At 35.8% G+C, this 22441-nt stretch overlaps 1 protein-coding gene across 4 annotated transcripts in view; it reads left to right on the top strand.

The window, feature by feature from the left end:
- SLC4A7 (solute carrier family 4 member 7) overlaps positions 1-20318 on the top strand; it is a 72395-nt gene extending 52077 nt beyond the window's left edge. For 3 of the 4 annotated variants that reach the window (XM_085311781.1, XM_085311779.1, XM_085311782.1), the window contains 11 exons: positions 2927-3032; positions 4899-5060; positions 6034-6147; positions 6613-6774; positions 7035-7286; positions 9518-9586; positions 10033-10206; positions 10533-10664; positions 11250-11350; positions 13196-13303; positions 15719-20318. In XM_085311781.1, coding sequence (XP_085167907.1) covers positions 2927-3032; positions 4899-5060; positions 6034-6147; positions 6613-6774; positions 7035-7286; positions 9518-9586; positions 10033-10206; positions 10533-10664; positions 11250-11350; positions 13196-13303; positions 15719-15800 — 1462 coding nt within the window. In that variant the 3' untranslated portion in view covers positions 15801-20318. Of the gene's footprint in view, positions 1-2926; positions 3033-4898; positions 5061-6033; positions 6148-6612; positions 6775-7034; positions 7287-9517; positions 9587-10032; positions 10207-10532; positions 10665-11249; positions 11351-11580; positions 11633-13195; positions 13304-15718 lie in introns of all 4 variants that reach the window. The other variant, XM_085311780.1, reaches the window with a different exon arrangement.
- Positions 20319-22441: the final 2123 nt, after the last annotated feature.

Below are 22441 nucleotides of genomic sequence, written 5' to 3'. Positions count from 1 at the left end.
TACCTACAATCTAAGTTACCTGCTGGTGAGAAGGCCCCCCATGAGGTCCCATTCACACACATCAGGTGGGGGTCCTTGCTTGTTGCACCCAAAACTGTCAGTCCCTAACTAGAGGACAGGCTGCTCAGTGTCCCATGGGATGCCTGCGTTGTCTGGTGGAGACAGAGCAGGATGACTTCCAGCAGTGTCAAGCCAGGTTTTGCCTACTGCTGTTGCCACTTGAAGGTTTCTCCTTATTATTACAAAYTTTTATGCTGCTTTTATACTTTCTTTCAGAGTGGTCTCTTCTTTTTTTCAAAAGTTTGTGATGTTCTCTTGTTCAGTGTTTAATCCAGCTGATGATTGTCATCTTCCTCTTCAACATGATCAGTATGGAGCAAATGATCTGTCAAACTGCTTTTTGTAGTCCATTCATACATGGTATTTTTGCACTCACTTTCCTGTTGTAATAATTAAGATGGAAAATGTCTAAGCTGTGTTTTGCCAGGAGTGGGCCATGGGAGTGCACTTGCACTAACTCTTTCCAATTTCCCCCTTCTCCCTTCTCTTGGCTGTTTGTCTTTGTTTTGTTGGCTGTGGGGCTCATTCGACTCTTCCTTGAGCAAGTTAAAATCATCTGGCAGAAACTTTCCAGTGTGTGGGTGTAGGTCACCCCCCCATCTACTGCCTCCCAGTTGTGTTCTGCCATGCTAGTGTAGGCAGGTTCATGGGTAGAGAAGGAAAGGTAAGACAGCTTTTTGAGCTCCTTGGTTCAGCTTTTTGAGAAGTTAGACTTGTCTGATTGTGCCAGTCAGCTTTGTTRTTGTTTTTGTTCTGCATTTTTTTTCTATCAGGAAAGTGTAGAAGATCTGACCTTTCAAAATTATTCCTGTTTGTTGTGTTACCCACCCCTGCTTTGGGGAATGAAGTGAACAAACATCTTCAGCTAAAAGAGCCAGAAGACGATCTCAAATACAACTCCGTTTCCTGTTTTTTCTTTTTTTTTTTTTCTCCCTTGGATTTCCAACTACCTACTTGCTGATATTCTTAATCCTTATTATGTTTGTTTAGAGATTTGTCTGTCAGCTCTCTTTCTGCAGCTGGTTCTTGTTACTGCATTGGTCCAATGATTAAAGATGCTTCTCCCCCCCCCATCATACCTATTACTGTAACCCCTTCCTTTTCTGAGGATTCTCAAGTTATTCTTTGTCTGCAGCTAGATTTTACAGAGTATTGCTTTTCATTCCTCTGTGAATAAGAGGAATAATTGCTTTTCAATCTTTTCCTAATTCTTTTTGCAGTTATTTTAGAATTAAAATATAAAGAGAGAATATATACTTTCTAAACTTGATATTTTATATTTTTACATCCCCTCAGCAGTGTGCTTTGCACATCTAGATACTTTTTGGCCATTATTCTCTAATACTTTTTTCTTCTCTCCCTTCATGCTATCAGCATGCAAGTTTACTCTTTCACAGTTTTCTTTCTGTTTTTCAATATCGGTGAATCTCCTGGAAAAAGGATTTTCATCTGATTTCTTGCTTTATTATCTGATTCTTTTCCTTTATATAAATACTTACATGTTAAGCTTACAGTTTGGGGTACTCAAATAGCTTTACTTGAAAACAATATCCTACTAAAAGAGTTTTTAACGTGTTCGCTTTTTACCGAGGTGTACTTGAGTCAGCCTATCTGACGCAAAGGGTTCTGCAGCTCAGAAAGTCTGAGAACCATTGTAGTAGGTACACTTTGAAATGTAGATTTTTTTATTGTTATTTTAAATCTTAGACATATTATTTTAAATCTTAGACATATTTGCTTTTACAATTTCAGTTAGCCTACTACATACTCAAATGTTGTCTTAATTTAGTCTGACCAGTTTTGGTTACATGTAGATCAGAAGGCATGCCAAATATAAAATCAATGTCTATCTCTACTGAAATTCTRTGAAGCAGAAGATCCATAAACTTGTAGAGGCTAGCAACATGTCTTGTTTGAAAAGCGACTGTTGAAATGGGGTCGTCTACACTAAATTTTTAAATACGATAGTTCAGATCTTTCTATTCCATGCTTATTTTGATGTAAAATGGGTGGGACTAGATGAATTTTGACTCATTATGGGATGGTATGCTGTTGTAATCTTAAAATCTTAATTTGTATACAGTCATAGAAAAATACTTGTGGTGGTGTAGTCCAATGATGTAAAAATCTTAACAARTAATGCAGTATATTTCAGCCTTTTATTTATTTATTTTTAAATAAAATTCAAGTTTGTGACCTTAAAAGATTTTTACTTGTACTACAATGACAGTATCTTCCTGAATATGTGAAAATCTATCGTTTAAAACAGTTTAAATTACTGTTTTCTGATGAAGTAGTCTATAATATTCTAAATAACAGTGTCTTAAAACTTTTTATAGGAGATTTTCTGCTTTTTGTTAGTATTTCTGTAGATTTTGATGGCACTCAAAGCTGACTGAGTAGGGAAACTGAAATTGACTACGTCAAGCCAATTAAAGAGCAAAAAGACAAGGGAGAAGCATCCTTCTCAAATTTCAGACACACTACTTGAATTTGTTATAATGTTCTTCCTTACTTTTTTCCAATTTAATGATGCTATGCATTTAAATAAAAATTGGTATGTCTTAATCTAAGTTCCTTGCACACTTTCCTCTCAATTTTCTTTAATCCGCTTTTATCCCATATTATGTTCAGTAATTCTTTCTAGTGATTTCTTTTTCTTTTTTATTTTTTTTCTAAAATCCTATTTCCTTTCGTATAAGGAAGGGCTATTTACTCTTTTTATTTCATGGAATGTTGCATTAAACTTTTAAAGTTTTAAAAAAATTACTTCACATCAGCACATTCTTTTATGTGCTTAAATGCGAACTTGTTCAAGAATGGACTTCACTCCTTATGAAGTTCTGAATTTACTTTTTTTTTTCAGGTGCATGTGTTCTCAGCCTCAGAATCCTAGCAATGAAACGTTACTGATGTGGGAGAGTATGAATAAGTCTGTGGGAACTATAGCATGGAGTAACCTTACAGTTTCTGTAAGTATCTAAAAGCTTTAAAAAATGCGTTAACACCCCCCCCAAAAAAAATACAGCTCCCAAACTTGTACAATACCAGTCTTGTCTTTTTAATTATTAAGTTCTTTCTCAATTTGAACATCAGCTGATTTCTTTGAAACTCTATTTTGAACACTTCTGTTTCTCCCACAATGTGTTAAGCTGGAAGAATTGCAATCATTGGACATTCAATGAGTGAGTCCGTGTCAGTGAACACTAATATCATAAATAGCTGTTTGAGATAACCRCTTTAATCCTGGCAGATGGAACAGTTGTCTTTGAACTGCAGATGAATATATTGAGCTGAATAAATGGGGGATTGCTTCCTTCAATTTGCTGAAAAGAAAGGGTAAAATATTTTTAAGATGCAGAGATGGAATCTAAAGTTAGAAGTGTGGTTGCAGACATGTTTCATGTTAGATATTAGTATAAAATTACAAGAGAAGGAGAGAAACTGCCTATATAAAATTGATTGGAAGAAAAAAATGGGTTGGAAAACTGAAGATTAAAAGAAAGAGAGTGTTATTCAAAGAATAGACCCTAAAATGTTACTTTCTGTACTGGAAATTTCACAAAAAAAGCCTGATTTTTGTGGGTAAATGGAAAGGAGGAATGCTATCACGTGGAAGTAGCGCTGAAGACCTTCAGAAAGAAACATTTTTTTTGCTGATTGGTTGTTCTTGGATGGAATTCAGTTGCCTAAATGCAGACATTTACAGGCCTTTGAATGCCCTGGCATGTCCCATCTGATCTGCACCTGCATCTTGAAGGATTTGRATCTACTGTAGATTGTATTGCATCTGCCAGCTTCACATGGATTTTTTTGATATCTTAGGATATTTAAAATGGCAATAAGATATATGTGTATGGGCTCCTCTTGCGTCAAAGACTCTAGGTATCTGTAGTCATGGAAAGCAAGAAGTGTTTTTACACAGCAATTTACACAGTAAAATTTTACATTTTATAGTTCTCTCTCTCCGTCTCTTTCTCTCTCTCTTTAGCTCCTTTAGTGTTTATGTCCCACTGATGTTTCCTAGTCTACCATACTCACTCAGGAGGACAGTTTSTCATGAACTTTTTCTCACTTGCGTATAACATCTATATAACTTTTCATTCTCTTAGAGAGATAGAGGTGGTCCAAGATTTGGTGGTGTTTAGAATCAAAGTTGATTGTTTAATGGGAGATTTTTTTTCATACAGTAAATTTTTGATTAATTAGTCTGTTTAAAGACCGAGGCTGTGGATATACTCTTTCTAATTCTTTGATTTATTGGCTTGTTCTTCCTTTGTACTCTTAAGTGTCTGCTTTAATTCTTTGCTTTGCACTTCATTGAGCTGGGTTTTTTTTTTTCATTCAGATTTGATATTTAGAATGYTTTACTACTTCTCTAGCAATTAATTTCTTACCATTCTGTTGGGTTAATCTTACCTTGTAAGAATCTGTTTCTTCATCATCTGTATCAACACAAAGCAAAACCAAGAATAAAGAGGTGAGAGAAACTGGGGAGAGCTCGTTTTTATCTTCATCATCTTGAGAGTTAATGTTGGATGGTGTAATTTTCCTGGACTTAGTCTTTGACTTTATTTACAACATTCAATGTTGTTATGCTTTGAGAAATAAGACAAATCAGGTGAATATAAGCAAGTTGCTCCCTGTTGGGGCACCTGCTAACATTTTGGGGTCCTGAACTATCAGTGGTGGCTGTTGTGATTCTTTTGGAACCAACAGCACACAGATCTTTGGCACTTAAATATTTTTCAGATGTGATTTATACTGAAACATTACAAGCTAGGTTGCTTGAATCTATTTCAAAGACTAGAAGTTTAATGAGGTTTTTCTCCTTGCAGGAATGTTTGGAATTTCATGGTGTGTTTCATGGATCAGCTTGTGGTCATCATGGACCATATATTCCAGATGTTCTCTTCTGGTCTGTCATATTGTTCTTTACAACATTTTTCCTCTCCTCTTTTCTTAAGCAATTCAAGACCAAACGCTATTTCCCAACTAAGGTAATTCTRACTAGAGGTAATTGTTCTTTTGAGATAAACTTTTTTGTGTACATGGAATTTTTTTATTCTCTCTCAAAATTTTGTATTATGAGTATGACCACATTTCTTTTTAAGACATGAAAAGAAATTTAAAACAAAAAATTAGTGAATGACTGTGAAAAATCAGGCATTAGAGTAATGAAATTGGCTGCTGAAAATTCAGTGCTTACCATCTTCTTTCCTATAGTTCTAATGAGATGTTCCAAATATTGAGACACCTCAGCATATCTATTTTTCTATATGGGATATTGTCAAGTATAATCTGGAATGACTGTATTCCCACAGTGTTCCTCACCTACTACTAGTACAAAATGCTGACTGCTTTCTCCAGACTGGTAATGTCTGATTGGTTCTGCACTGTTTCTCAAGGAATTACTTTTCCTTATAGGGGCTCATAAAATGATGGTCCTTGAATTGATTTACACTATTTCTGCTAGCCAAAATAAAGTGGAAAATCATCTCTGAACGTAAAGCTATACCCACAACATGTTCGAAATATTTCTTAGAGTCACCTTCCATAATCTGWATCTGTTGCACAGTATACCCCTCATATCAATTAAACATCAAACGAAAGGAAAATGGTAGCACTGAATTAAGCTACAAGAGACCAGCTGTGATGGCGCAGCCTCCCAGTATAGCTAAGACAACCAAATAAATGAAGATGAAGGAATTAATTTGAAGTAATTTGCTTCTCGTAGAGATCACTTTGAATGAGACTATTAGGTGAACAGTAGTTCAAAATACTCTGCAAGTYTAAGCTTTGCTGGCAGGTAGTTTAAATTTTTAAAAATAAAGTGAGAAAACATAATGTTCAGTGGTCTAGTGTATAATATAAATAGACTTTAAATACTGTTTATAGTGGAGAAAACTTCTTTCACTATATGTAAATTATAATGATGAAAAACAAGTRTTAACAAAGGTCTTTTCTTTATAGGTACGTTCTACCATCAGTGACTTTGCAGTATTTCTGACCATAGTAATCATGGTTTTGATTGACTATCTTGTAGGAGTACCGTCTCCGAAGCTTCATGTTCCAGAGAAGTTTGAAGTAAGAAATAAAGACTTTAAAAAAAATTAAATTTTTAAATACTTGAAATTTCATAGACAATAGAATAGTGGAGTTGCATAGAAACAAAAATACTTTTTTTTTTGACTTACAATGTAGATACTGAAGTAACTTCCCTATTTATTTTGAGTGCACATCTCATCTGACAGAAGATTGCTTTATATTCTAATATGACTGAAWAGGAGGTATTTCTTTGTGGGGATGTGCAAAATCAAGGAATGGCATGGACTGATAATCTTTTCCCCATGAACATCACATTCACATCAAACAGCTAATCAGTCTTTTGGGCAAAGCCATTTTTAAGAACACTTAATTAAGAGATTCTCAAAGGAAAAGTTTTGGTAATCTGAACTGGGTGGATCTGTTCATTGTAGCTAACATCTGTAGCAATAAAATCTCCCTTTTATTTTTGTGAATTCATTCTTATTTTTGATGTTTGTTTTTCAGCCTACTCGAAAAGACCGAGGGTGGTTCATAGATCCTCTTGGAGGCAATCCTTGGTGGACGCTCTTGATAGCTGCTGTTCCTGCTTTACTCTGTACCATTCTCATTTTCATGGATCAACAAATAACAGCTGTTATTATAAACAGAAAAGAGCATAAGCTGAAGGTAATTCTGTTCATTTTATAAAAAGCTCTAAACTAATCTTGAGTAAGTCAGTTTTAAGTTAGATTAATTCTGTAAGTCTGTGAAACATTACAAATGGCCACTAAATAGATACCCTTATTTACTAATAAATAACAGATGTTATTTTGTGGACACTCTCAAAATCTCCAGCTTTTTTAATCGTGATATTTACCTACTAAGTGATACATATTTCATTGTGTAAAAGTTCATAAAGCGAGTTACTACTTTGCTTAATTTTACAGAAAGGCTGTGGTTATCATCTTGATCTGCTTATGGTTGGTGTTATGTTGGGCATATGTTCCATCATGGGCTTACCGTGGTTTGTTGCTGCAACTGTCCTGTCTATAAGTCATGTTAACAGCCTGAAAGTAGAGTCCGAATGCTCTGCCCCAGGAGAGCAACCAAAATTTTTGGGAATCCGTGAGCAGAGAGTGACAGGATTGATGATTTTTGTCCTGATGGGGCTGTCAGTGTTCATGACCTCTGTGTTAAAGGTAAAAGAGTTTTTGCAAAAATATTTACGCTTGCTTTGCGCTTTTTATTTTGATATTATGTTTTAGTATTTCATAATGTTAGCGAACTCTAATACATTAAGTAAAATACTCGCAGACTCATTCTCAAATTGCCTTTTTATCAGCAAATGTTAATTGAAAAGAAATGATGGAAGCAATATTAAATCTGAATAAGCTAGGTATGTAGTGAATAGTGAAGAAAGCAATCTTTATCCATTTTACTTGATTTTTCTTGTTAGCAATTTTTAGTTTCCCAAGTTCATGTTAGCTTATATAGTTGTAGTAGTTTTAGTGTGGGTGCATATACTGAGAGAGAACAGGACTGTGGTAAAGCTATGAAGTTATGCAAATGGAAGTAATATATAGTAGCAAAATAAAAACAAAAAATAGTTAAAGTGAGCGTCAGAAATGATGTTATTCACTTCTAATTCTTGTATCTACTAGCTCTGTAAACTCACTTTGAGATTTAAAGTTCAGGCTTATCTTGCACAACGTTACACGTAACAGAGATTCTGCAAGTCAAATTAGGGCCTCTGCTTATGCTTTGTAAATGTATATCCATAATGCCTTTCAGAAGATTTTACTGAAATAAAATCCACCAGTTTAGTTGGTTTTTTGCTCAGATTTGAGTAAAATCAATCTCACTTCTGCTTTGCTCTGCAAACTCCATATAGTTAAAATGGGAAATGGAAAATACTGTCTCTTCATTGCCAAAATAGCAGATACAACTTAGAATGCATAATTACTAGTACCTTTAAAGAATTTTGTAATAGGGCTTTTAAGATAAGTCACAAGTCCTTTTACAAAAAGGTAGCTTCTAATGGACATTAGAGTTTAGGCAATAGGAAGGAATAGCTCTATGAAACAACTACCTTTAAATTAGTAATTAGACCTACGTATTTTAAGTTCTTCGTAGTTGGACATTTATGTATGTTAAAGGATGTAAAGGTCTGAACAATAAGGCAATAGAAGTTATAAATATTTAGGCTGGATGATCTCTCTTAGAAAAGCTACCAGGAGCTAAGCAGTGTAATGGACCCAATCAGAAGCAAACCCGGGAATGCAGAGTTATTGTTGCTTAAAAATGAAAGGTGAAGGAAAGGTTCTGAAGTCTAATGCTTCTTTCACATTTTAACAGTTGATTCCTGGAAGCTATTACATTCATTTCTTAGGGAACCAATAGAAATGGTATTATTGAGTATTCTTTCTTTATGAAATATTTTCCTTTTTCAATGTGAATAGCTAACATTGTTCAAAAGAAGGAAGAAAGGTGAAGAAAATCTTGCATCTCTAGGGTGCTGTGGTTTTGTTCCATGTATGGATATGTGCTGATATAATGCAGTAAAGTTGATGCTAATGAAAAGCTAAATGTGTCAAATTATATAGCTCGTAGTGAAGACGTTGGTTTTATATATTTTATTTATATTGTGTATATATACACATACACACGTTTTTATATGTGTGTGTGTGTATGCGTATGTACACATGCGCACACACACATAATAGTGAATGCCTAAGGCATAATTTTATTCCAGGTTAGTTAAGTTGCAGTAAAAGCCTTTGTTCAGGCTTGATTACAGCAGTTTTTCTTAAGATTTCCAATTATATCTTGTCCTTTATATATTTAGAACTTGAATTCAGGAGCAAAGTCAGCTTTGCATGCAAAGGCTTGATGCAAGTATCACTGAAATCAATGGACAACCTCATTATCTTAGTAAAATTTAAATTGATGTTCTTACTGGAGCAAAATTTAGCCTTGAATAATTGGCAGAATTTCATAGCTCAGTAGATGTGGTTTCTTTTTGTTTCATTTGCTCTGGAAATGCCAGATACACTGATCAAAAGTAATCTTTATATTGTAGTTTCATGAAGTTGATAATCCAATTTCTAGGAGAAAGCCACATAAACTAGCACATTTAGCATTAATAGAAATCTTGGTTGCAATCTAGAAAACCTAGTGAATGGGCAGTCAAGACTGAATTACATTTTAATCATGATGATAACTTAATAGGTCACGGGGAGGGATGTAGGTCCTACCCCAGCTCCCTATGTTTTTGCTGTTCAGTGCTGCATTTATTCTCTAGATAAAGGGCCTCAGCTTTTACTGATATCAGTTAAAATAAAGCTACAACAAAAATATTTTAGTTCATTTGCTTTACATATTATATACCGTATTGATTCTAGAAGTGATTGTGTGGTTTTTTCCTCCACAGTTTATTCCAATGCCAGTTTTGTATGGTGTCTTTCTTTACATGGGAGTATCTTCATTAAAAGGCATTCAGGTAAAATTATTTTTATTGAACAGTTTGCTTTTGCATAACACTAAGAKAAAGGGAAACTTTTGATTCACATTCAACACATTATTTTACATGAGCTTGTAATTTAGCTCATACTGTCAGAGTAGGATGTAAAATCATTTCTTAGTGTCATATTCAGATGTTTGTTCTTGCCATACTGTGCTTTCAGTTCTTAGTTCTTTTGTGTTTATTATTACAGTAGTTTAGCTGAGCAGCAAATCTCTGAAGTATTCTCAAACGTTGAAGAAGTGATGTTAGAATTACAGCCACTTAACACTGCTTCCTTCCTGYGCCTCCCTACATTTTCAATGTCCTTCATTAGAGTTTTAGTTGGGATTAATATCTGCTGCTGGTATCTCCCCAAAATGTTTTTCTTGCCTTCAAGGGGAGGAGAGATCATTAACTGAAGGGTGATTTTGTTTTTCACGCAGTTTTTTGACCGTATAAAGCTGTTTGGAATGCCTGCCAAACATCAACCTGACCTGATATATCTACGTTATGTGCCACTGTGGAAGGTCCATATCTTTACAGTTATTCAGCTCACTTGTCTAGTTTTGTTGTGGGTGATTAAAGCCTCTGCAGCTGCTGTTGTTTTCCCTATGATGGTAAGTTATGCATTTTTGAAGAGCATATGCATCATCTGAGATATTTTCAGAACATATTTGCTACCTTAGGAAAGGGATTGAGAAAGAAAGGAGAACTTCTGCAATAAGCTGTTCACTTTTGAAACACAAAGGCTTTTCGTTCCCTGAAAGTAAGCAATTTGGTTGTGAATAGCTACAGAAACCGAAAATGATTTAACTGTGTAGTAAGATAAAACTGGTACTACAAGAAAGGTCTTTAGTTAAAGATACTGAATAAATTGAAAATGTGTGTGCATGTTTATTCATTTAAATAGTTTAACATAAATTCCGTTTATGGTTCCCTTAAGGTTCTAGCATTAGTGTTCATTCGCAAGCTCATGGATTTGTGTTTCACCAAAAGAGAGCTTAGCTGGCTTGATGATCTTATGCCAGAAAGTAAAAAGAAAAAAGAAGATGACAAGAAGAAAAAGGAAAAAGCAGTAAGTGTTTTGCTTTGCTTTGTTTTGTTTTTTTTTTTTCCCACAAAAAAGGTCAAACTAAGTATATTGTAAATACTACAAAATACTCAACAGCATGAAATTAAAAGAATTTTAAGTGGCACAAGAATATGACTTTATACTGAAATGTAATAAACACTTTGAAATTCTTTACTGATGAGATTTACTGCTCTAGAGTAACCATTACTGGCATTTAAGAGGAGGAAAATACGCCGTTTCAGTGATACTATTTTAAGTTATGACTCTTATTTGTGATTAAAATTAGCAGGCAAAGTGGAAAGTCAAACTTTTTTCACACTTTTTAAGTTTATTTTTGAGTTTTTAATTAGTTTAGAAGGCATATATGGGTAGGAGAGAAAAGCAATGAAGTAGAGCAGAGATCTTGACTCTGCTGAGACTAATGATAAAACTGTTTACTATGTAAAGGCCCTTTTGTTGTTGCAGTGCATACAAACACAGTTAAAGTCAACTGCTAGCTGACTCTTAATAGAGCTTGTATAAATTTTATGGAAAAGCTGATTTCTGGGGCATGATTAATTTTATAAACTTTGTATTTGGGATTTTCAGGAAGCAGAAAGAATGCTTCAGACAGGGGACAGCGAAAGTGTACACCTTCGATATGAAGAAGCCAATGTCTTGGATTTTCCTGTAAAAACTCTAAAATACAGGTATAATAACATGTTGGTCTTTTAAGAGGAGTTTTTGTACGACATGCCATAATTTGCTTTATATTAAATGGGTCATGTATGAGTTGAATTAACTTTCATCCAAGCTTGTAACTCAGCTATGATTAGAAAGAGTTGACGATATCTCTCATTGTACTGTGCTAGCATTTGTATGTGGTGGTGTTTTCTAAAACTGCATCTTAATTATAAATTTACATGACCATCTTGAACAGATCAGATGACTCAATTTCGACCAGCTGTACTCAAGGTGAAGAAGCTGCTTTGGTCAGTTTTCATGGAATACTTGTGTGTTACTGTGCATGAAGTGCTGGATTTTAAACAACATTGGTTGAATAGCATCAGTTGAGCCATGTTTTTACCAGCCACTTGGATTTTTAAAATCGACTCTGAGAGTGCAATTCTTCGGCTTATCTAAGTCAGAGCAACTAAAGTCCATAATTTCCATGTAATCTAAACCAATTTTGTTAACAGATGACTTTTTTTACTTGAACTTACTTTCTGAAAGTGAGGACGGGGTTATCATTTCTCTTGCAGAGAAACCTTTTTACCCTGATTTCTCTGCTTTGCTGTACTAGTTCAGCAGCAGCTAAGGAAGTGCTGGAATTACCATGATAGAATATTTCTCCAAGGCTAGASGGTATTTTGTCTCTGTATGTGTTTTCCTACTAAAGAAGTATTAAGCTTAGTTTTCAGGTATTCTGGTGTTCAGTATGCCCTGGGAGATGTGACAGATGAATAGCTTGTCACCTTTTTTTGTGCCTCTAACAGTAAGTTTTCCTAGGTAAAAGAATGACTTTTGTATAGATCAAGAGGAGTATTAGATCTGCTTTGATCTGAGTTGGGAATAAGCAGACTTCAGGGTTAGATTTTTCTAGCTGAGTTCTGTCATCTACTATAAGAGCAAGTTTAACCCTGCTTTAGAGTGACTAATTGTTCTCCCAGTAGAACTATGATTTCATCAACTGTATTTATACATGTGTATTTACCATATATTATACTGTCTTGCATTTTGTGGGATTCCTTATAAAAATGGCTTTGAAACATTTCTGTTATTTATAACACAAATGGTTCCCCAAAACAGAAAGTGGCAGAGAACTGGGCTACACTGTCTAATAGTTCTTACACAGTGATTGCACAATGGAGAGGGGATTTAGTAAGCCTAAGTGTGGAGCAGGACAGAAAGCCTGTCTACAATGAGCGCATTAAGGCTGGTCTACATACAGAGATACGGAGGGCAAAGTGGGTAATACTTTCTGAAAGCTTACAATCTGTGAGGATAAGCTTGCTTCTGCAGGGCTCTGTGAGGAGGAGGGGCTCAAAATTTGCTGGCAAGGCTCTATAGAAAAACCTTGAAATATATCTAGAAATAGAGATTTCTGTATTTTTATTACCCGTTAATCTTAATTCAGTTACCAGTTTCAAAATTTTTATTAACTATCCGTTCTTTTCCCCTTGATTGTTTTCTGGAAACAGCTTAATGTAATTGTGATTTATGAAAACCTTAGCAGAATAATACGATTCATTTTGTAACTCTGGAACACTCAATTTTAAGTTGCAGGATAATTTGGAAATGAGATACTCAAATCTCGTTCATTCAGTGTCTTTATGATACCTACATGGAAAACTGTTCTAAGATGCTATGTTATGAAGACAGTGCTAGTGAGTTAAGTGTTAAAWTTTTTGTTTAAGTATCTTTAAGAGGTGAATTCAACTTGTGGCTGCGTAAATGTTAAAAGAAGGCACAACTGATGTAAACAATGAGTGATAAAAAATATAATGCTATTGCAAAGTATTGAATACTAACCAGAAAGTATGTTTGTTCTTTAGTGTTGATCCTTCAGTTGTAAACATATCAGACGAAATGGCCAAAACTGCACAGTGGAAGGCTCTTGCCATGAGTACTGAGAATGCCAAAGTAACCAGAGCTAACCTGAGGTAGCTATAATTACTCACACATCTTCTAACGACAGTTTTGTTTTTAGCAAATGATAGTTGTGCTCATTTTTCTTGAAATGTATCTCAGTGATCGTACATAGTTGGTAAACTTGTATTGATATTTTACTTTCAAGGATCTTGCATTTAAACTTCATTTTTCTTTATCATGAAGTTTTAAACATCATCTGCAGGGAATTCTTATTATTTAAAGTTATTATTTATTTGCTTAATACAGTTGCATGCCACTCTGATAGGTTTAGTGTTTCTAAAAGCTTTACTAAAATGTTTATAAGCATGGGAACTGTTTGATCCTGAATATTAGAAATGCCAATGGGAATTTCACTGCTGCTTTGTTTTCCTAAGGATCTGCCCCTCCCCCCAACCCCAGCTGATTTCTAAACCTTCAAAATTAAACCTGACTTGAATATTATCTTTCCTGGAAATGAAAAACACTTGCATGAAGTGTTGGACAAGTTAAGAGCCTTTGGAGCTATAAACTTTTCCTGCAGCTGGCCATTATCTATGATAGCTGTCAGCCTTTTTCTCAGAAATTCTTCATTCAGTGAATCATCGTGTTATTCTGTCCTAGCTTCTTAGCTGTCTAGCTGAATCTATCAAAGGGAGCAAAACAAATCCTGAACATTCATATGTGAAGTCCCCAGCTTCCTGAAGATTTGTATTTTGCAGGGACCTCTGTCTGTGGACTGCTGCAATAGTCCAACTAGTGATTACTTAGTAGTGTTTTCAGGGGGAAGAGGAGGAGAATTGACCTGGTTGTCCAGGAAAATGAAGCTTAGCGATCCTCCTGTTTGTACCTGAATCATCGTCTTTTTAGTTGGTCCCTTTCAGTTAAGTCTGTTAGAGGAGGACATTTTTTAGAGAGACTTAAGTTGTCCATTTAAGTTGTTAAATTTGCGTAAATTTAAACCTCAGTGGAAGAGAAGTGGGAGTGAGGGAGTTGCATCTGAAATTGTCCAAGCTTTTAGGTATTATTTAGCTGGCTTCATGGAAGCAGTGTTGGTGACTGGCTGCTTAGCACTTGTATACCACCTGTTTATTCAGCATGTGCATATCTCCAAACTAGGCATGGAAATGTGTTTTATTTTGTCCAGATAGTAGGTAAACAAGAGTGAAGTAGGGGACGTGAAGAGGACTTCAAGTACTGTCATAGGAAGAGCTGAAAAGAGTAATTCATATAGGCACAGTGAAACACTTCAGTGAACCTTCAGATTGTACTATCTTGAACTTTTTAAATAAATAAACCCCCCCCCCACACACACACAGCCTTGAGTACCATGTGAACTYGTCTCTCAGGAGGCTTGATAACAGCTTGTGTGCATTTGTGTATTTTATTTGCTTATTCTCATTCATATTTGTTTGAGAAGCCTGTTACAGAGTTTCTGGAGGCTTTTTGTACAATATCTGATAGTTACTGTGTGTGTATGGCTTGAAGAAATACAGACCTATGATGTCCTTCCTAGGTGAAGTCAAATTTTTAGATTTAATTTCCAGACATTTAGAAGTTTGTGCAACTTCATCTTGCGCTTTCATGTTTTTTGAGTAGATTAAGTTAGTGTAGAATTATATGCAGCACAAATGAACTGGTCAGAAGTCTAATGTGTCATGTTTTTTGTGATCCACTGGTGAGACTTAAAGATGTCACCAGTTCTCAATCAAAAGCATTCCCCAGTAGAATTTTTCATCTCGGTTCTGTTAAGGTTTTTCTGTGTAACAATCTTCACTTGTTAGTGTGGGTATGAGTTTGATGCTGCAGGAAGATTCTGTAGTCACTGCTATCTTCAGATTCATAGATTTCAAATAGGATGTTGTTTGAAGCAAACAATGTTTTCTGGAATTTCAGACACTATATCACATGAGTTGGCATTACTCCTTAACAGTCTTAACCACTTCTGTATTTTGTTCTTTGTTGTTTTTTCCCATCTTACCTAGACAACTTTTTGTTTCCCCCTCTTCCATTTGTCACGTTTTGCAAGTATGCCTGGTCTCTGTAGACAGTCTACAACACATCTTTTACAGAATGCCAGGATATTTTTTACATGGATTCCTAATACATTTTTTCTTTTAAGAAAAGCTCCACAGACATGTCTTCTAAAATGCCTGCCGAGAAATCTTACCTCTTAAGACATTCCAATTTCTCTTCTACTTTTCTGTAGCTACCTTGGGATATTCCTGTGTCTCCTTGCATAAGCCATTGTTGAGTGTGTGTGTGTGTGTGTGTGTGTATCCCTAAGTAGGTGAATAGTATTTAACACTGTAGAATGTAACAGAAATATGTAATCATAAAAGTATCCTTACATAAATACTTTGAATATTGACCATTAAGTATAAAATGTTTCAAAATTAACCTTCATTAAAGTGAACCAAACCTTAAATGTTCATCTTTGCTTTCAACAGCCCTGAGAAGCCGGAAAGTGTGAAAATAAATATGGAAGATGCACCTGTTGTGAAATATGTGGATGCTGAAACATCTTTATAGAACTGAACCAAGGGGAATTTTGTGTGTTTCTCTCTGTGTGTGTGTGTGTGTATATGTATGTGTGTGTACGCAAAAATATATATATATACCTATTATATATACATATATAGGTGTATATATATAAAAAAGCTTTAGGCTATCATACCACTGAAGTGTGATTTCCGAGTCTGAGTAACACATATTTAATTCTACCATTGTTTAGGGCACTGTAGATATGCTTACATAAGGAGAAGATTTTCTTACAAAAAGATGAGTGGTAATCACACTTCAGATATTTATTTTATTGGAAATTTTATTTTCATTTTTAAATAGGAAGATTGTAATGAATGCTTATTCTTTTCAATAATCATTATGTGCATAAAAAGTTAAATCAGCTTTTGCTGCTGATAACTGATCCATGTTGCTTAGAATTTTGCAATACCTCTGTGTTTATAACGTGTGTTACAGAAGTTTATTTTCCATGCAGACAGTTACTGCGTGTTTTTTGCAGGGTAAACACGTTTTTTTGTGAATTCATGGAATGAATATTGATGTGCTGTTAACATGAACTACTGTTTTATGTCTCCACTACATGCTAATATTTTTTTGGATTCTGTCACTCACATAGAAGTGGCCTAGAGCTCTAAGTCAGGTGATTAATCCTTAGACTATATATAAAGTATCTTGTTCTGATACTTTTTTTAATCCACTCATGATTTTAAATATCCTGTTCTGTTACTTTTTTTTTTTTTTTTTTTTTTTTTTTNTTTTTAAGTCCACTCTTTTTTTTTCCTCATTATCACCGAGCAGTAGTACAGGTGCAGTAACTGTAGTTACAGCCCCAAGTCAGTATTTGGCATTCTGGAAACTCCATGTTTAAACAACATGAATTGGATTTACAGGCAGAAATTCGGTATATAGAAATTTATACATACTACACTAGTTGTCTTGAATTATTTTCTTCCTGGTTTTATTTACGTTTTGCATTGCCTTTGAAAGTTTGATTTGCTCAGCTGTAAACTGAAACTTTCGAGTATTTCATGTCCTCCTCAAAACATTTTTCTCACTTAATTCATTTTTAAACTTACTGTGTATTTGATTAGATTAGCTGTAGTTGGTTATAATTCTGTAACAGGTTTATGACCAGTATTGTTTTATGGATTACAAATTGCTTTGTGTTTACAGTTCTGATCCTCTCCATTGTAAAGGGCATATATGATAGCACACCAACCTATTTTTAAACATTCTATTTATTTTAATTAGCGTAAATTTTTATCATGTAAGACAAATTGAAAAAATAAATATTGATTTATTAAAGTAAATGGGATTTTTGGGGGGCTCACTTAAATTGTTTAATGAAAATGCAATCAGTGCGTGCGTTTGTATTACACCACCTGCAAGTTCTAATGTTAGCATTCTAATATTTGAAAGAACTTCTATGTAAAAATCAGTCTTGTTCACTTACCTGCTGCAGTTTTCATTATTGGTATTTTTTGCCTTACACCTTAGTTTTTTGKCTTTAATTCCTGAAATGATCTCTACAATCTGAACTTCTGCTAGCCCTTTCTGGCTTTAATCATGATCCATGCTCACTTAAAAATGGAAGATACTGTTAGATTAATTTTTCTTTCAGCGAAGTGGAGGGTTTTACCATGAACAACATGGTAAAATTCTCAATCTTGAAAAGATTTTGGAGGAGGGCAGAGTTCATCTGAAAATACCACCTGAGGTGGAGTTTTGATGCTTTTCAGCCAAGTGTCATTTGGAGAGAAGGTAATTCATGCTACAAACATATAGCAATCAGTGGGAATACATGGAAATATTAGAAGTAGCATTTAAGTTACATAGACTGCTACCATTTCCTTTGATCAAAACATAATGGAATAATGTTTTACTTTTTTTGGTGAATTCTGAGAAGATAATTTACTGAAAGTAGGTTTAGAGCAATATGAATAGTGCTATCCAAACTGTTGTAACAGAGGCTCAGGTCAGGGAAAAATTGCAAGTGAGGTCTGCATTACCGATTTGAATAATGCTGTGTAAGCATTTCTTTGTTCTTAGATATCAGTGTAGCTTGTGCCTTAGCTTGAATACGTGCTTTTTCATAAAATAGCCACTTTTCGCCACTAGTTAAACTGAGATGCAGTGATACTGTGATAGTTTCCTAAAACTTGCATTATTAAAAAAAAAAAAAAAAWACCCATCTGCAGCATCACATCTGCAGTCTGTTGTTGACTACTAAGTAGCTCTTACTGAATCCAAGGATGAAAATAATATTTCTGCAGTTTACACAGCATTATCCATAATAATAATCAATGCATTACTTTCATATCTGTCTTGCAATAATATATATGTACTTAATGTTCACAGCCCTACAACATTTTCTGAAGACCCAAGCAGTTGTTACAAGCCTCATAGTTTTTTTAAACTCTGCAATGCCAGAAATCAAGCTTCCCTGATGTTCCACACTTTGATTTGGCTTCCACTTCTGACAGATTAAATTTTGGGCAATATTACAGGAAGTGGGTATTTCTCTAGAAAAGTTTGTAAAAAGAAAAATACCCTCTCCCTCTCCCTACACCTAGTCTAATCACAGTATTTCTTTAATTGTAATTGTGTACGTAGTTTTATCGGTGCTAGAAATACAATGACTTGCAAAGCAGTTTACAGTGTCCCTCAGTTTTATTGCTGTTGGTTAGTAGCATGCTATACTTGCACCCCCGTCCCCCTAAATAGAATAAGACCTTGTATTAAGTGCATAAAAAACGAGCGGTAGTCCATGGTTGAGTGATTTGCTGCTCATTTTACTCCTCCTATGCTTTAAAATCATGCATAGTAATAAAGTAAAACAACTGAGGATGTAGTTTACTGTATCTAGATAAACATTTTGCCTTAATGGGCACAAAAGAGCAGTGGTAGTTGCTGTGCACTGATTTTAACCCAGGGGTTAGGCCCTATAAAAATTAAGCCAATATATTTCTATTCCAACAGTTAGAGGAAAATAAACAGCCCTGCACTTTTGTTAGATGCCTTGGTTTCCCAGAATGGAGCTTAGTGCTACTGTGTATCTGGCTGCAGAGCCGCCTCAGGAAGTTGTTTTTCTCCTCTCCTTTTTCCTCCCTTCTCTCCTCTCCTCTCCTCTCCTTCCCCTCTCTCCCTGCCTTTTCCCTCACCTTCCCTTTATTTATAAAGATGAATGTTTACATGAAGTGTAAGTCTTAATTTTGACCACTCCATTTAAATTATCTTTGAAAATATTTCACTTAAAATGCAGTCTCATGTTTAAATTGTTCTACAAAACTCATTCTTAGTATTTTTCGTATGTATTACAATGACACTTTATCCTGTTTACGTATGCCCAAGTTAATTATATTTTCTTCCTACTTTAAATTTGCAKCTGTATTCCAATATCTTGTATGACTTAGTGAAATGTTCTAAATTGCCAAATTTATCGTTATAATACTTAATAAGGTAGAATTCAGTGCCCTAGTGGGGATTTCCAGCTAAATGTATTGGCCGTTTTCGTCTATGTTTAATCAAAGTTCTCCTGTAACTTTTCATTTGCTTCACCTACGTCTCTCTTTAGCTTACTAATTTGTACCCTTTGCAAAGGCAGGTTCAACATGCTGTAAAATRTATGTCTAATGAATAGGTGTAATGTAAGAGAGCCTGCTCCATTTTAAAGGGGTTATTTTGTACATGTTATATAAATCATAAGGTTAAATGGTTCATGATTTTCAGTTCACAAATGTAGTCTGTTAGATGAACATCACACGATTTTTAGATTTTTTTTTCTTTGATCAGTAATGTTTTAATTACTCATCTAGGTCAAATTCACTATGAAGTACAGTACAAATGTGTGAAATATTTTGTTTATACCAACAGTAATTTATTTTACAGCAAATTTAAGACTAGATGCACACAGCTTTGAGTCAGTGTAAAAGTAGTACTATAAAGCAAAATGCTTAGTAATTTTAAATCTATTTTATTTTGTAACTTTTTTAGTGAAATCATAAACTGTAGAAAATTTTAGTTGGAATTGAACTTAATCTAAAGACGCTTTCGTATTGAATTTAGTACCTGTTGACACTGATTTGGAATAATGAGTTGAAAATAAAGACTTTTCTAAATAATGCTTTATTGGCAAGAGAAGACACATTGTTTGTAGGGTTTTTTTTGTTGTTGCTGATGCACTTCTGTGCAAACGTGTCTTCCAGTGTTCCGCATCTTTAGCTGAACCACAATTTTGATTTTAATATTGATTATTTGAAATGATTACATTGTACGGTTTGAATGTTTTATTACTGCTTTTCTAATTACAATGATGTTTTCTTACGTTACAACACAATCCAAAGTAAATTAAAACTTTATTCCAAATGCAGAATTAATATTCAGTTTATACAGAAACCACAGATCTCAGACTTGTCTTCAATGTGAAAGATCCAGCCTTTTGTTAAGTGTTTTAATTATTGGCAGAAGGAAAATTATCTTTTGTAATGTTTCCGGGAGTCCATACAAGTAATAAAAATCTGAACTGTAGTGCGTGGGGCTCTTTCTGTTCGTTTCTCCCAGCCGACGGACGGCGCCCCCGGGCCGGGTGCCCGGCGCGGGGCGGGACGTGGCTGCGCGCAGAGCCGCGGGCGGGGGGCGGGGCGCTGCGGAGCGTTCCCGCGCCCATGGCAACGCACGCGGCGTTACCGGTCGCCAGAGTGCGGGCGCGCCGCGGCGCACGGGAGCTCGCGATTGGGTGGCGAGCCCAGCTGTCTCTAAAAGGGGCGATACGATTGGCTGCGGTGCGTTCGTGGCGCCGCCGCAGCCGGACGAGGAGTGGAGGCCGCGCCGGGGGATTCGCGGGCCGCGCCGTGAGTGGGGCGAAGCGAGCGGCCGGGGCCCCCCTTGTGGCGGCCGCCGGGGCTGTCCCTGCGCTGAGRGCCGCGCCGGGCGGCGCAGGCCCTCGCCCCTGAGAGGAGCCCGCGCTGGGCGAGCCGCTTCTCGCCCGCTTCCCGCGGCCGGCAGCCGTCAGGAGTCCCCAGGCAGGGAGAGGCGAGGGCTGACGTGGGAAAGCGACGGAGGAAGCAACCCAGCTAGGCTGCCTTCTCCCCTGTGTTTCCTAGCTGGGTCGTGGGGTTATGAGATGGACAGGTATGCCAACCGTGGTAAAATTAAGCTATTGGAAGGTACCACATAAACACTGCAAACTTTAAAATGTGTTTATTTAAAAAAATCGAGAGAGAATATGAGTATTTGGGAGTATGTGTAAACACACATCTTGGTATAAAACAGTTTGGAAAATCAAGAGCTGTGGCAGGCTCACTTAGTCATGAATAACCTTTGAAAACTCCAGGGAATCTCTGTMCTGCTAAATGAAGTCCAGTTTGTGCTGGATGCCATCTGCCAGCACAGATTACGTCTCAGTCCTCAGTCTGACCTAGCAGACTATAGGTAATGTCTCTTAAAATAAGAATTACTTTGGCCCTTTGCCTCCCACATTCCTTCTAATGACGTCTTTCCTGGCCCTGCACCTTAACCAGCTCTGAACATTCAGAAGACATTAAACAATCTGTTGTGATTTGCAGAAGCTCTAAGTCATACTAATACAATTCCCTAAAACCATCTGCCTACTAGCTAGGGCAGAGAGAGATTTCTTAGAGCTGCTACTTATCCTTGCCTTGATACAGATCTGCTATATAAACTTCAGAAATCCTCTTTCTTTCCACATCTGTGAATTGCAATTTAACAGGGTGGACTTAGGCAGAATCTGCAATGTAAGTTATGAGCTGGAAAAAGAGCCCAGAGATCTACATTGCTTGCCTCCAGGGATTTGAGACTGGGTCTAGCCATTTATGGTTCCACTGGAATTACGGAGGTAGTAGAGGGAAAACAAAAAACAGCAGTGGTTTGAATATTTTGATTTGTTGGGGGAATAGGAGCCCCATGCTGGATCTGTGTTAATCATTAGAGAGCCTTCAGAGAAGTGATTAAACAAAGTATAATTTGAGAGGTAGATAYATGCACATGGAAGTTTGTGTGTATAGCAAATGCACAATTTCCATATTGATACAAACCATCTAAGAAATGTTCTTCAAATGTTGTCTGTACGAGTTCAGAATTTTCTAGTCACATGCTGGCCAGTGGCTGGCCTTCTGTCTGCCTTGCTCTCTGAGAATTATAGAAGAAGCAGTTCCAAAGGGCTTTGGTTTCATCTAACTAGAGAAGAAGTGAATTTAGAAAGCTTTTAATCATCTTTGATGCTTGCTTTGCCATCATTTGACCCTATTTGAAGTGGGTTTTTTTCCATTTTGACAATAATAGATATTTGCTCTTTTAAGGAGTGATTTTTCATCTGATCTCACATCTAATGTATGATACTAGATACATTCCTGTCTGGCAACAGCATCAAAAGACTTATTAAAGCAAAGATATCTGCTACTTCTTTATCCAGCTTAAGCCAGTTACTCTGCTGTGTATTAGATAATGGAACTCAGCCACTGGAATAATTAAGAAAGGAACTGAAGATAAACCAGACATTTAGTTGGCTTACAAAGTTGTTCATATCTATTATTCGTATCCAATAGTTGTTGTTAGCAAAAGTTATAAGGAATGTAGGATAGCTTCTTTTTTTTCTGTTTAGGACAGTTGTTATCTGTTATATTGTAGTTTAT

This window comes from Rhea americana, unplaced genomic scaffold (genome assembly GCF_003343005.1).
Source record: "Rhea americana isolate MKP2758 unplaced genomic scaffold, rheAme1 scaffold_35, whole genome shotgun sequence".
Classification (NCBI taxonomy): domain Eukaryota; kingdom Metazoa; phylum Chordata; class Aves; order Rheiformes; family Rheidae; genus Rhea; species Rhea americana.
This window is presented reverse-complemented; position numbering and strand designations above follow the sequence as displayed.